Below are 16,007 nucleotides of genomic sequence, written 5' to 3'. Positions count from 1 at the left end.
ACCATTCAGGAAATCAGGAAGCGCTTCTTCATAGAAGGCAGCGGAAATCCCTTTTCCAAATGGTTGTGGATATTGGGGATCAATTGAAGTTTTAGTCTGAGATGGATAGATTTTTATTAGGATATCAAGAGTTGCAGATCAAAGATGGGTAAATGTAAATGAAGCAGAGCTCAGCCATGACAGCCATGTTGGAAATTGGTTACATTAGTAAATCATAATAAATAGGTGGGGAGATGACAACATTTTCAAGTTTGTAGAGCTGTACGGCTGATGAAAATGAATGTAATGCAACACATAGAAACTTGGAAAAAGGAGGCCATTGGGTCCCTCTGCACCCAAGAATGATTTCCCAATGTAACCAATTCCTTTTAAGCTTCAGAATCAAAGCTCCTTATGTAAATCAAATATCGTAGCAGCCCCAAGGAGAACTTTATTTAATCCGTCACCTCAGCAATACAACTCCTTAACTAATGACCACGGCTTCCTTTCTTTTAGCCAATTGCTTATTTGCCTCCAGGTTTTAGCTCGGATACCCACCACCACCATAAGCCTCTGGAGCAGGATGTCACTCAAGACTTGACCAGAATGTTTTTTTAGAACTCCGGACACAGCGAGGGTGCCAAGAACAGTTCTGGTCACATTAGGGGGGCGGTTTGGTGGTACAGTGGTTAGCACTGCTGCCTCGCAGCTCCAGGGACCTGGGTTCAATTCCGGCCTCGGGTGACTGGCTGTGCGGAGTTTGCACTTTCTCCCCGTGTCTCGCGTGGGTTTCCTCCGGGTGCTCCGACAGTCCAAAGATGTACAGGTTAGGTGGATTGGCCATGCTAAATTGCCCCTTAGTAGGGTTACGGGGATAGGGCGGTGGCATGGGCTTAAGTAGGGTACTCTTTCCAAGGGCCGGTGCAGACTCGATGGGCTGAATGGCCTCCTTCTGCACTGTCTGATTCAATGTACTGCGATTCGCGGGCAGTCAAGTGGAAGATGCTTTGAAGAGAAGGTCTAGAGAAGGTTGTGATGGCAGATTTACCTGAAGGGCAGCTTGGCACTCCTCCACCAGTCCTTGGACCAGATAGTACTTGGCCTCGGCCAGCAATTCCTCAATTTCGCGATTAGTCTCTGGGAGGGGCACAGCGCCATCGCGCAGGTAGTTCAGAACCGCCCCAAAGTGCTTTCCGCAGCGGTCAATTAGGATCCAACCTGCAAGACAGGAAACGTTGACAATTCTTAACTGAGCAATCGCCCCACACAGATGCTGCCACGCCTGTTGATCATTTCCAGCATTTATTTTTCCAGCATTCGCACAAATCCATTTTTGCATTGGAGAAAAATTAATATTTTGTGCCTGATGTCGCTGGCTGCGTTCCTTCGGAATCAAAAGTCTTAGAGATGATTAGCTTTTAAGCATGTTATTTACCAGACCTTTAAATAGACCAAAATGATTCTGCAGAGACACAGCCAGGTCACTGAGTTTGCATTGCAGTTATTTAGACAAGTTACCTGTCGAGTTAAGTGTGCTCAACTCAGCTGGAGACCTTTTCATCTTTTATTTGTCAGTACTGCTGCCTGCACAAGAGCCACAGGCTCTTTCTAATTCTACTCTGAATGAGACATTCAGGGTCTGTGCGACACTCGCCACAGTTAACTCACAGATTGCCTCTCCTCCCTGGCAGGGGTATCACTTGTTCACGCTTCATAGCGAGCCGATATTGAGAATCATAATGGGGGGGGAAACAGAGTACAAATGTGCAAATCTTACAGCTCCAACAAGCCTGCCGTCTTAGCTGTCACTATATTCCCCCCTGTTCCAGCACTAATGCTCCTCCAGGTGGCGCAGCTGCCCCATTGGAACTGACTGCACTCAGTACTGCCCTCAGGAGGAACCAGGAGGCAGTGCAACTTGGGAATTCGAGCACTGAACAGGAATGAATTTGGGAAGACTTGCATTTATATATCGCTTTCTACGATCACATCCTAAAACTTCCCACCTGGCCAAGACCCATAGATTAGACACTCTTTGCTGATCTTACAACGGATTAATCCTGCAGCTCCTTTCCCTTGAACTGCTGTCGCCCTGTAGCCGTGAGTCCTCCAGGCTGTTAAATCTTGGTGCACTGCTCCCTTGCTGCAGCTACTTGTAGACCTCCAAGTTCCCCTCCTGCCCCTGCCAGAGATTCCAATCAGAAAAGGGCTGGGTGCAATGGCTGAAGGCCTAGGTCTTTCTTATACCTCTCCAAATGTGTGCCCAGTCAGGAAAAAACAGGAAAATGAGGCAGGAAGGTTGGGATACGCATCCCACGTCTGTCTCGGTTCAGCCTTTCTTTCTTACGTTAGCACTTAGGGAATACATGTTCCTTAGGGTGGCACAGTGGTTAGCACTGCTGTCTCATAGCACCAAAGACCCAGATTCAATTCTGGTCTTAGATGACTGTGTGGAGTCTGCACATTCTCCTCGTGTGTGCGTGGGTGTCCCCTGGGTGCTCCGGTTTCCTCCCGCAGTCCAAAGATGTGCAGGTTAGGTGGATTGGCCACGCTATCTTGCCCCTTAGTAGGGTTATGGGAATAGGGTGGGGGAGTTGGGCTAGGTAGGGTGCTCTTCCAGAAGGTCGGTGCAGACTTGATGGGCCAAATGGCCTCCTTCTGCACTGTAGGAATTCTAAGTCACTCATGATCCTGACTTGGAAATATATCGTCCTTCCTTCACTGTCGCTGGGCCAAAATCCTGGAACTCCCTCCCTAAATAATCTTTATTATTGCGACAAGTAGGCTTACATTAACACTGCAATGAAGTTATGTGAAAAGCCCCTAGTCGCCACTTCTGGCACCTGTTCGGGTACACAGAGGGAGAATTTACAATGTCCAATTCACCTAACAAGCACATCATTTCGGGACTTGTGGGAGGAAACCGGAGCACCCGGAGGAAACCCACGCAGACACGGGGAGAACGTGCAGACTCCGCACAGACAGTGACCCAAGCGGGAATCGAACCTGGGACCCTGGCGCTGTGAAGCAACAGTGCTAACCACTGTGCTCCTGTGTCGCCCAACATCACCACGGGTGTACCTACAGCACATGGACTGCAGCGGTTCAAGGAGGCAGCTCACCGTCACCTTCTCAAGGGCAACTGGGGCTGGGCAATAAGTGCTGGCCGAGCCAGCGAGACCCACATCCTATGAAAGAACATTAACAGAACCTGGTGACGCAGTGCATGGAGTAGGATAGCGCTATGGGGACAAAACCAGAAAAGGGTGGAAGTACTCAGCAGGTCAGGCAGTGTTTAAGAGAGAAACAGGTGGGGCAAATGCTTCAGATCCATGACCAAATGACAGAGGTTCTGCTTGACCTGGAAAAAGTCCGAAATCACTGTTTTCATTAACTGTCGGCCGTGGGGCTTGGGAGTCAGTGGCCGAAGCTTTGTTTCAGTAACTGACGGGACACTGGCTGTCGATTGGAAAATTCAGCTGCTCAATAGAATACAAATATGGGGAGCAAGCTCCCCAAATGTATTAAAGTCAGACCCCTTAACGTACAGACCCACATTGCTTTTTCCGTTTCAAAGACGTGCATTAATATATTTTTTTTTAAGATCTATTCTTTCACAGGATATGAGCGTTGCTGGCTAGGCTTTCATTTATTGCCCATCTCCAATTGGGTTGGCAGTGGTGAGCCACCTTTAACCACTGCAGCCCTCGTGTTGTAGACACAGGCACTGCTGTTGGGGAGGGTACCAGTCACAACCTCAAGACGTACGAAAGCATTTTACAGCTATCAACGCACGGTGTCATTTATGTAGTGTAGGAAACGCAGCAGCCAATCTGGGCACAGCAAGCTCCCACAAACAGATGGTGATAATAATTCTGATGGAAGCATGTCGACCAAAAACTTAACTGTTTCTCTCTTCGTGGAAGCTGCCAGACCTGCTGACTGTGTCCTGCATTTTGTTAGTATTTCAGATTTTTGACATCTACTTTTGGCCAAATGATCTATTCTTTTGTGACATGACCAAGGGATAAATGCTAGCCGGGACAGAGGAGAACTCCAATGCTCTCCTTTGAAATAATGCCATGGGATCTTCCTTAGCCACCTCGGAGTAGTCGGTATCTCGTTTTGACACCTCGCTCAGCAGTGTTGCATTCCCTCCCGACTGCACTGGAATGCCTGCCCAGATTTTTAACTCTGGGGTGGAACTTGAATCTACGACTCGGAGAGGAGGCAGCTACCAACTGAGCAATGGCTACGGTGGTTAATACGCAAACAATCCTTAATTCTATGACTGCCAGCGTGCAGCTTCAATGCTGTACCAGGTTACTGTGAGCTATGCAATGCCTTGCACCACTTTTAGAAGGGTTGGTGCTATTTTCTCACTCAAATATTTCAAGCATGCAGATCTCTGGATTTGGTATGTCCACAGTCACTGCGATGGGGAAAGCAGGCCAAGTGGCTGATGTAAATTACACAGGGCTGGGATCCAAGGAATTTATTGCTGAAATGCAATGGGAGCTTTTACATTTCCTGAACAAATAAGGCAAGGTTCTGCCATTGTTCCAAATAGTTACTGCGCAATTACCAGTGACATTCTTCCCTGATATGCACATGAAAAAGTGAAAAAGCAACACAAGAGTGAAGCATCTCCTGTCCACTGATCCTTCTCCCTCTCTTGTGGTTTTCACTTTCGCACCCCTCTCGTTCCCTTCCTCTTGCCCTCTCTCTCTCAACTTCTATTCTATTCCCGCCCCCCCTTTCTCTCTCTTACCCTCTCCATCCCTTGCCCTCTCCGCCCTCCCTCCCCTGCCTTCTCCTCCTCTTCGCCCTCCCTCCCCTGCCCTCTCCATCCCTCCCCCTCTCCTCTTCGCCCTCCCTCCCCTGCCCTCTCCATCCCTCGCCCTCTCCTCCTCTTCGCCCTCCCTCCCCTGCCCTCTCCATCCCTCCCCCTCACCCCCACCTTCCCCTGTCCCATCCACCCCTCCTCCATCAAACCCTATCAATGTATCCCGCAGTTTCTGTCTCCCTTGTCTACTTGCCTTGTCTTGATACATACCTGTTATTCACTGCAACTGTACTAACACTGCATCTACCCTGCAGTAGCGAGTTCCACACCCCCACCACTCTGTGAAAAGTTTCTCCGGAATTCCCGATTGGATTTATTAGTGACAGTCTTACATCTATGACCCCAAGTTCTCGTCTTTCCCACAAGTGGAAACATGTCTGCGTTGATGACACTAACCCATAGTCCTCTATCAGTCTTCTCTCTCTCACTGAGCAGAGTGCTGCAGCCCGTTCAGTCTTTCTCTCAACCTGGCCAATAAGGACACACTGGTGTCATCTTACCTGGCCTGGCGAGTAGGATGGTTAAGCTGAAATTACCTTCGCTGTCTGTCAGCACCTCCATCCTGCCACTGAACATGGCCTTCAGCATGGTGTCCTGCTTGGTGAGGGTCTGCATGGTGGTGTAGTACAGAGCGCCTCCCACATTCAGCTTGACATACTTGGAGCTCGGGCTTGACCCTTTGAAAGAGGTGGTCCGAGTTGATGCTGCGGGCACTGGACTCACCACGCTTTCTCCAGACATTCTCTCTTCCTGTGAAACACAGCATTGCTAAGTTAGAGAAAAGGAACTTGCATTTATAGGGTGCCTTTCACAACCTCGGGGTATCCTGGTGTGCTTTACTGCGGGCAATGCAGGTAACGCAGCAGCCAATTTACACACAGCAGCTCCCGCAAACAGCAATGTGATCATGACTAGATTATCTTTTTGTGATGCTGATCGAGGGATGAATGTTGGCCAGTACACCAGAGATAGCTTCCCTGCACTTCTTCAAAATAATGCCACCGGATCTTTTACATCCACCTGAGAGGACAGAGTGCCTTGGTTTAATGTTTCCGCCCAAAGACAGCGTCTTTGACAGTGCAGCACTCGGAGTACTGCACTGCAGGGTCAGCCTCAGTGCTCTAGTCTGAGTGGGGCTGCAGCCCAGAACTTTCTGACTCAGTGTTACCCATTGAGCCATGACTGACAGTGACCAACCTGCACTCACATGATCACACTTCACCTCGGCAGGGCGGGAGGCAGCAGCTCAAAGGCTTGCTACACTGGTAAGTCTCCAATAGTATCTTAAAAGGAGAGGGCAGCTTAGGAACGGAATTTCAGAGCCTTGACAGCTGATGCCCTTGCCACCCAGGATGGAAGGAAGAGAAGCTTATGGATAAGAGACCGGAGATGGAGCTCACTCACTCAACACAGGGCAACTTGACTGTTGTGATCTGATAGAGTGACTGCAAAATGAGGGGGTACTGGCGGGATTCGATGAGGGAGAACCACCATCAGTAAAAACTGACCAGGGACACACTCGATGCATTGAAACCCCAGATAACACCAGTGACTCGGCCACACACACACCCCCTCAACCCCGCCTGCTCGATGTGGATGGCTGTGTTTGTTTGCCCCGTATGGAAGGGCAATGGAAAGGGCTCAATAAAATCTGTCACTCTCAGCTATCAAACAGAAAGGTTTCCGACGGATGAGTGACAAGGTAGCACAGTCTCGCCGATCAGCGGTATTCTGATCAGATTTCTGCCCATCAGTATCCCACCTCTTATCCCAAACCTAAACAGTTTGTCCACACTCACTAACTGACTACAATCTGCTGAATTCAGCATCCACATCCCTTATAAACAATTGAGCAATTCTGAGTGACACATCAGACCTAATGGACTGTAGATTGGTTAGAGTGTCACCATCTTATAGACCAAAATAAATAGGGCCCGTCATAAGGGGAGTGGAAGAAAACAGCAGCGCCGAGGCCACTGCCAAATCCTCGCTGTCTGACAACATGGTCTCCTCCTCGTCTCGGGCAGAGTGGCTGGACGACACAATCTGATTTTCCAGGAGGAAGTTGGCAGTGAAGCTTTTCTTTCGGGAACTCTGAGGTCCGGAAGTCACAGCACAACAGAAAACTGGGAGGCTGCAGGAAGCAGTGGGTTCACACAAACGGACATTCCCTATTGTAAAGGCACCTGCATAGCAACGTGGCACAGTGCTCAGAATATCCTGACATTTTGAATGCTGCCATCTAAACATTAGCCCTTTCAGTCCCATCAACCAAACCAGTACGCCAGAGATTAACAACACAGCTCTTCAGACAATTTCCAGTCCAGGATACTAGCCCCGGGAGCCCTCCAGCACAGCCCGCAGTCCAGGATACTAGCCCCCGGCGCCCTCCAGCACAGCCCTCAGTCCAGGATACAGGTCCACGCAACCCTCCATTACAGTCCCCAGTCCAGGATACTGGCCCCCGGAGCCCTCCAGCACAGTCCCCAGTCCAGGATGCTAGCCCCCGGAGCCCTCCAGCACAGCCCTCAGTCCAGGATACGAGTCTTCCCGCCCTCCAGCACAGCCCTCAGTCCAGGATACGAGTCTCCTCGCCCTCCAGCACAGGCCCCAGTCCAGGAAACGAGTCTCCTCGCCCTCCAGCACAGTCCCCAGTCCAGGATACGAGTCCCCTCGCCCTCCAGCACAGTCCCCAGTCCAGGATACTAGCCCCCGGAGCCCTCCAGCACAGCCCTCAGTCCAGGATACGAGTCTCCTTGCCCTCCAGCACAGCCCTCAGTCCAGGATACGAGTACCCTCGCCCTCCAGCACAATCCCCAGTCCAGGATACTAGCCCCCGGAGCCCTCCAGCACAGGCCCCAGTCCAGGATACGAGTCCCCTCGCCCTCCAGCACAGTCCCGAGTCCAGGATACTAGCCCCCGGAGCCCTCCAGCACAGGCCCCAGTCCAGGATACGAGTCCCCTCGCCCTCCAGCACAGTCCCCAGTCCAGGATACTAGCCCCCGGAGCCCTCCAGCACAGCCCTCAGTCCAGGATACGAGTCTCCCCGCCCTCCAGCACAGTCCCCAGTCCAGGATACTAGCCCCCGGAGCCCTCCAGCACAGCCCTCAGTCCAGGATACGAGTCTCCTTGCCCTCCAGCACAGCCCTCAGTCCAGGATACTAGCCCCCGGAGCCCTCCAGCACAGCCCTCAGTCCAGGATACGAGTCTTCCCGCCCTCCAGCACAGCCCTCAGTCCAGGATACGAGTCTCCTAGCCCTCCAGCACAGTCCCCAGTCCAGGATACTAGCCCCCGGAGCCCTCCAGCACAGCCCTCAGTCCAGGATACGAGTCTCCCCGCCCTCCAGCACAGGCCCCAGTCCAGGATACGAGTCCCCTCGCCCTCCAGCACAGTCCCCAGTCCAGGATACTAGCCCCCAGAGCCCTCCAGCACAGTCCCCAGTCCAGGATACGAGTCCTCGCCCTCCAGCAGTCCCCAGTCCAGGAAACAAGTCCCATCAGGCCTCCAGCACAGGCCCCAATCCCAGACAAGAGTCCCCGCAGCCCTCATTCCGGGATACTAGTCTCCTCAGCCTCCAGCACAGTCCAGGATACTAGTCCCCTCAGCCTCCAGCACAGTCCCCAGTCCAGGATATGGGTCCCCTCGCCCTCGGTCCGGGATACTAGTCCCCTCAGCCTCCAGCACAGTCCCCAGTCCAGGATAAGAGTCCCATCAGGCCTCCAGCACAGGCCCCAGTCCAGGATACGAGTCCCCTCGCCCTCCAGCACAGGCCCCAATCCCAGACAAGAGTCCCCGCAGCCCTCATTCCGGGATACTAGTCTCCTCAGCCTCCTGCACAGTCCGGGATACTAGTCCCCTCAGCCTCCAGCACAGCCCCTAGTCCAGGATACAAGTCCCCACAGCCCTCCAGCCCAGCCCCCAGTCAAGGATACAAGTCCCCACAGCCCTCCAGCACAGTCCACAGTCCGGGATACTAGTCCCCTCAGCCCCGAGCACAGTCCCCAGTCGAGGATACGAGACCCGGCAGCCCTCCAGTCCTAAAAGATGTAAATATTGCTATAGTCCCAGATGACCATAGGCTGCTTTCCCCTTTGGTGGTGATTTAACCTGAGGATCACCACACCTTAGGTGAGGGGCAAGGTTGAGAATAACTTCAGCCAATACAGGAATTAAACTCACGCTGTTGGTGTCGCTCTGCATCATGAACCAATCGTCCAGGCAACTGAGCTAACTGACCCCCGTTTGGAAGAAGTTCAAAATTCCTCCCTCAACCAACATCACCGGGAACAAAAAGCAGGTAAACGAGTCGTGCTTTCCAACCCTACTGTGCACAAACTGGCTGCTGAATTAGGCCACTTTACAACACTGCTTGCAAAAAGTAACTGGGTATTTGGAACGTTTTAGGTCACTCCAAGGATGGGGAAAGTGGTATATGAATTCACATCTTTTCCTCCTTACACCATAAACATTGGCTTTCATTGAGGTTTCCCAGCGCAAGGAGTGAATCAAAGGCTGTTGGAAACCCTTTAGCAGAATACAAGCTTCCCAATTAACTGTGACGTGAATTCCTTATCTACTCCCACCACATTGTCTTTCTTCCTTTAGGCAATAACTGTGTCTAGAGATGCGCCACTATAAGAGATCATGAACGCAGTAGCCAGACGGAGGAGAGAGAGAGAGAGAGAGAGTACCACTGGCCCTACAGCCAACTCTCTGCTGACTTAATCCCTTGTTGCCCTCAAAAAACCCTCAAATAATATTACCTTTTTGGTAAAACATACCAAAAATAAGCCACATTTCAAGACCAAGATCAAAGTGTACATTGCTACATAACAGTGTTGCAACAAAGTATGACAGGGCAACTGTGAAAGGCAGTGCAACACTTACAAGACTGGACGAAGACTTTCACTACAGTTTATAATGGAGTAACATTGAACAGATCCTAATTCTGGAACTGGTTCCCTCAACTTCCTCTACATTCTATTTGCTTTTGTTGAGACTTACATGATTTACTCAACCAACACTTCCAACTTCCTCCTAGCACGTTCTAGCCTATAGACATATGCAAACTATTTTTAATTGCAATATATTCAGCCACATATATTACTCCACATAAATCAGGCCAAGTATACATCCTGCCAAATCAAAAGGTCTATATCTAGGAATTAGGCAATTCAGCCTCTCGAGCCTCCTTCACCGTTCAATCATCATGGCGGATCTCTTCCTGGTCTCAAACTCACCTCCCTACCTGTTCCACATTTCCCTTTAACCTGTTTTAAAAAAATCAGGAATATATCTATCTCCTTCTTGAAACCATTTAATGACCCAGACTCTACCGCACTATGGGGCAGCGAGTTCCACAAATTCACCACCCTCTACAAGAAGTGGTTCCTCCTCATCTCAGTTCTAAATCTACTGCCTCTCAGCCTATATCTGTGACCTCTCGTTCTAGATTGCCCCAGAAGGGGGAACATTTGGTCTACGTTTACTTTATCAATCCCTTTTAGTATTTTATACACCTCAATCAGATCCCCTCATCCTTCTAAACTCCAGCGAGTATAAGCCCAGACGGTTTAATCTCTCCTCATACGTCAACCCCTTCATTCCCGGAATCAATCTGGCGAACCTCCTCTGGAACTGCCTCCAATGCCACCACATCCTTCCTCAAATAAGGAGACCAGAACTGGACACAATACTCCAGATGTGGTCTCACCAACACCCTATACAATTGCAACAACACTTCTCTACTTTTACACTCCAGTCCTTTTGCAATAAATGCTAACATTCCATTTGCCTTTCTTATTACATGCTGTACCTGCATACTGACTTTCTGCGATTCATGAACAAAGACACACTGATCCCTCTGCCCAGACACATCTTGAATCTGCTTTCCGTTTAGATAATAACTTGTTTTTCTATTTTTTCAGCCAAAATGGATAACCCCACACTTTTCTACATTAAACTACATCTGCCAAATTAAGGGGTTAAGGGGTGATCTAATCAAAGTATTCAAGATATGAACAGGGAAAGACAGGGGAGCTAAAGATAAACTATTTCCATGGTTGGAGATTCTAAAACTAGGAGGAATGGTCGAAAAATCGGGGCTACACCACTCAGGTGAGATGTTAGGAAGAACGTCTTAACTCAAAGGGTGGTAGAGCTTTGGAACTCTCTCCCACAAATAGCAATTGAAGCTAGATCAGTTGATAAATCTAACTCTGAGATCGCTAGGTTTTTGTTAAGCAAACATATCAAGGAATAGGGCCAAAGGCAGGTACATAGTTAGGCCACAAATTAGTCAAGATCTCATTGAATGGCGGGACAGGCTTGAGGGACTGAATGGTCGACTCTATGTTCCTCAGCATTTTTTTGTAAAATCTGACAATTTCACTGATTTAAGCAAGTCTTATTTCATTTTAAAAGCTTCATCCCAAACACTGACGATAATGGAGTTGTTTGAATGATGGGATCCAGCTGCAAACAAGTGCAATTGGGTTTATATCTTGATCCACCACGACATTCTGGGGGGTACGGAGGTGCAGTGGTTAGCACTGCTGCCTCACGGCACCGAGGACCTGGTTTGATCCCGGCCCCGGGTCACTGTACAAACATTTTCCCCGTGTCTGTGTGGGTCTCACCCCCAAAACGCAAAGATGTGCAGGGCAGGTGGATTGGCCACGCTAAATTGCCCCTTAATTGGGAAAAAAAGAATTGGGTACTCTAAATTTATATTTTTACAAATCTACCATGCCATTCTCACTCCCTCGAATAAAAACAGTTCCATTTATTCTAGCATAATGAAAATGAATCTTAATGTAAAATATTCATCAAGCAGTCATACTATAAATATCGATATTAAGGAATTACAATGACAGAACACATCAACAGGAGGAGGCCATTTAGCACCTCAAGTCTGTTCTGCCATTGAACAAGTTCATAGCTGATCTTTGACCGAACTCCATATCCCATGACCACAACTTATGGCTCCTTATCACTTTAAAGAATGACAATGGTTTTACACAGACTCCCTGCAAAGAGCACACCAGCCAGCTCCACTACCCTGACCGTCCCTGTAGCCCACCTAATGTTTCACCTTCGGGAGTTTGTCCAAACCTCCTTTGAAAGCCACAAATTCATCTACCTCCACCACACCGTCAGGCAGCACTACCTCCACCACACTCTCAGGCAGGTAGTATTTCAAACCCAGCCACGCACTGACTTCAGATTCAAAATGAACAATTGATCTAGCATCAATTACTTCTTAAAGAAAGAGAACCAAACCGTTTAGAGTGCTGATTTTCACTCTTAAAGGTCAATTTCAAAATATCAGTCCCGCAATCCGAGATTTCCCAACCAGCATAAATGGTTTCTCTCTATTTGAAGATTTAATAGCGCTGGGATACCTGTCTGTGTATGTCAGAGAGAATATAAAGATGTCTGGTGTTTAAAACAGATAGTATTGAGCTGTGCATTATGTGCTGACCCAGACTGGGTTTCTATTGTAAGGTTTCCTCCAGGAATTAAATATTATTGAATAACTAATGATACAAAGTAAATTTGTGGAATATGCCAAACACCCCCCCCCCTCCCCCACTGTTGCCAAACTGATCCTCTCTCTGCCCCTGACTCCCTCTTCGGAAGCCCACCCAAGGCTCCCCCCCCCCCCCCCCCCCCTACCCTCCCACCCACCCACACAAACCTTCCTCATTCCCTCTTCTTTCCCACTCACCAACTGCCTCCCGCATGCACTCCCTCCCTCTGCCCCCTTGGCTCTTCCCTCTGTCCACCTCCATCCCCCCCTCTACGCTCTCCTGCCCACACCCCCTCCTGTCACCATCCCCCCCCCCCCCCCCATCTCCCTCACGGTCCCCAGTCCCCCTCCTCCCTCCCTGACCCATTCCCCCCCTCCTCCCTCCCTGCCCCATCCCGCTCCCTCATCCCTCCCTGTCCCCATTCTCCCCCCCCCATCCCCGTCCCCATTCTCCCCCCCCCATCCCCGTCCCCATTCTCCCCCCCCCATCCCCGTCCCCATTCTCCCCCCCCATCCCGTCCCCATTCTCCCCCCCCTCCCCCTCCCCATTCTCCCCCCCCTCCCTGTCCCCATTCTCCCCCCCCCTCCCTGTCCCCATTCTCCTCCCCCCTCCCTGTCCCCATTCTCCCCCCCCTCCCTGTCCCCATTCTCCCCCCCCCTCCCTGTCCCCATTCTCCCCCCCCCTCCCTGTCCCCATTCTCCCCCCCCCTCCCTGTCCCCATTCTCCCCCCCCTCCCCTCCCTGTCCCCATTCTCCCCCCCCTCCCCTCCCTGTCCCCATTCTCCCCCCCCCTCCCCTCCCTGTCCCCATTCTCCCCCCCCTCCCCTCCCTGTCCCCATTCTCCCCCCCCTCCCCTCCCTGTCCCCATTCTCCCCCCCCTCCCCTCCCTGTCCCCATTCTCCCCCCCCTCCCCTCCCTGTCCCCATTCTCCCCCCCCTCCCCTCCCCTCCCTGTCCCCATTCTCCCCCCCCTCCCCTCCCTGTCCCCATTCTCCCCCCCCCTCCCCTCCCTGTCCCCATTCTCCCCCCCCTCCCCTCCCCTCCCTGTCCCCATTCTCCCCCCCCTCCCCTCCCTGTCCCCATTCTCCCCCCCCCTCCCCTCCCTGTCCCCATTCTCCCCCCCCTCCCCTCCCTGTCCCCATTCTCCCCCCCCTGTCCCCATTCTCTCTCCCCCCTCCCCTCCCTGTTCCCATTCTCCCCCCTCCCCTCCCCTCCCTGTCCCCATTCTCCCCCCTCCCCTCCCTGTCCCCATTCTCCCCCCTCCCCTCCCTGTCCCCATTCTCCCCCCCCTGTCCCCATTCTCCCCCCCCCTCCCCTCCCTGTCCCCATTCTCCCCCCCCTCCCCTCCCCTCCCTGTCCCCATTCTCCCCCCCCTCCCCTCCCTGTCCCCATTCTCCCCCCCCCTCCCCTCCCTGTCCCCATTCTCCCCCCCCTCCCCTCCCTGTCCCCATTCTCCCCCCCCTGTCCCCATTCTCTCTCCCCCCTCCCCTCCCTGTCCCCATTCTCCCCCCTCCCCTCCCCTCCCTGTCCCCATTCTCCCCCCTCCCCTCCCTGTCCCCATTCTCCCCCCTCCCCTCCCTGTCCCCATTCTCCCCCCCCTGTCCCCATTCTCTCTCCCCCCTCCCCTCCCTGTCCCCATTCTCCCCCCTCCCCTCCCCTCCCTGTCCCCATTCTCCCCCCTCCCCTCCCAGTCCCCATTCTCCCCCCCCTCCCTCCCTGTCCCCATTCTCCCCCCCCTCCCTCCCTGTCCCCATTCTCCCCCCCCCCATTCTCCCCCCCCCTCCCTGTCCCCATTCTCCCCCCTCCTCCCTGTCCCCATTCTCCCCCCCCCTCCCTGTCCCCATTCTCCCCCCCCCTCCCTGTCCCCATTCTCCCCCCCCCTCCCTGTCCCCATTCTCCCCCCTCCTCCCTGTCCCCATTCTCCCCCCCCCTCCCTGTCCCCATTCTCCCCCCCCCTCCCTGTCCCCATTCTCCCCCCCCCCTCCTCCCTGTCCCCATTCTCCACCCCCCTCCTCCCTGTCCCCATTCTCCACCCCCCTCCTCCCTGTCCCCATTCTCCACCCCCCTCCTCCCTGTCCCCATTCTCCCCCCCCTCCCTCCCTCCCTGTCCCCATTCTCCACCCCCCCCCTCCCTCCCTGTCCCCATTCTCCTCCCCCCCCTCCCTCCCTGTCCCCATTCTCCCCCCCCCTCCCTCCCTGTCCCCATTCTCTCCACCCCCCTCCTCCCTGTCCCCATTCTCTCCTCTCTCCCCCCCCCCCCCTCCTCCTCCTCCTCCTCCCTGTCCCTCCCGCAGTTCGAGAAACCTCAGCCTCCCAGACAAACTCCATTGTATCCGAGACAATCCGGATTTATATTGAAGAAAGCGGTGCCGCGACCCCTCTCTATCCGGGGGAACAGCCCCTTTCAGCTCCTCCTCTTAAAACAAACGTAATGATTAAAAACTAACTTCCACAACTTTCCAACTCACCATCAACCCCGCCGCTTCCCCGCATCCCCAAAGCACTTCCGCCCTTTCCGTCACTTCCTCCAATACGTCATCCCCGCCCCGCTGTGTGGCCGCCGAGACCACCTCCGCCCCACAACCCGTCAACGCGTATGCATCACTTCCGCCCCGCAGCTCATGTCACATAGATCACTCCCGCCCCGCAGCCCATGTCACATAGATCACTTCCGCCCCTCAGTGTTGCGCCACGTAGCCGTGTAAGACTTCGTACTGTGCACCACGTAGCCATCACTTCCGCCCCTCAGTCCGGCAACGCAGTCACATCACTTCCGACTCCGCAGCCTGCTTCTGCATCGCATCACCTCCGCCCCGCAGTCCTTCACGACACAATAGTCACTTCCGCCCCTCAGTGTGTCGCACTAAAGCTGCTCCCATCAGTATGTTTCTTGTTCTGATCAAAGGTTATTTCAATGAAACGTCAACTCTCATTTCTCTCTCTACAGATGCTGCCAATGTTCCCAGCATTTCCTGTTTTTATTCCCTGCAGATTATTTCTTGTTGTAATTGGAACATTTTGTAGCGCAACAATTAGTCACTCAAGTCGAGAAGAGATTAAATCAATCGAGGCTTTATTAAGCAAGATTTGTTCCCCAGCAGCTCAGTTACAGAATGCGGCTGCTGGGAGAACTCGAGCTTTTATACTCCGCCTTCAGGGCGGAGCCAGCAGGCGGCAGATCCAACCAGGACCCGGGACCTGTCAGCCAATAGCCTCTCGGCTTCACAGGTACCATACTGCCCCTAATACATACCACCACATTCACCCCTTGTTAAAAAAGAACCCAGCGGGGTGGTGGTTCGCATGGTGGTAGGGGTTTACAAGGCTGGTCCTGGAACTGATTTCACACAGTGGCTATACATTTAGCCCAACAGTTAAATATGTACAGGTTGTCCGAATTATTTACAAGTTCGTTTTCCTTTTCTTGTTGTGTCATGCGGATTCCACGAGTCGAGCGGGTGCCCTGGTCGTTCTTGTCGATCGCCTCAGCCCCGGTGGTGGTGCAGGTGCTGGCTCGGGCACTGTCGTCTCTGGGAGCGGTGCGCAGTTCGTCCCTGTTTCTTTACTCCTGGGCGGGCACGGGAGGAGGACCGATCCACCCGGGAAGGGAGTAGTCGCAGGGTGCGCCGGTGGCAGGGAGGGGGTGCTCGG

General features: G+C 52.7%; 1 protein-coding gene across 2 annotated transcripts in view; it reads right to left on the bottom strand.

Moving 5' to 3' along the window:
* Positions 1-14,877, bottom strand: part of kctd10 (potassium channel tetramerization domain containing 10) — a 37,089-nt gene extending 22,212 nt beyond the window's left edge. For both annotated transcript variants that reach the window (XM_072477531.1, XM_072477573.1), the window contains exons 1-3: positions 14,825-14,877; positions 5,362-5,575; positions 1,028-1,197 (exon numbers count right to left, since the gene is read on the bottom strand). In XM_072477531.1, the coding sequence (XP_072333632.1) occupies positions 1,028-1,197; positions 5,362-5,575; positions 14,825-14,827 (387 nt within the window). In that variant the 5' untranslated portion in view covers positions 14,828-14,877. The remainder of the gene's footprint in view (positions 1-1,027; positions 1,198-5,361; positions 5,576-14,824) is intronic.
* Between the last annotated feature and the right edge of the window lie 1,130 nt (positions 14,878-16,007).

The sequence above is a fragment of the Scyliorhinus torazame genome, chromosome 1, assembly GCF_047496885.1.
Source record: "Scyliorhinus torazame isolate Kashiwa2021f chromosome 1, sScyTor2.1, whole genome shotgun sequence".
Classification (NCBI taxonomy): Eukaryota; Metazoa; Chordata; class Chondrichthyes; order Carcharhiniformes; family Scyliorhinidae; genus Scyliorhinus; species Scyliorhinus torazame.
This window is presented reverse-complemented; position numbering and strand designations above follow the sequence as displayed.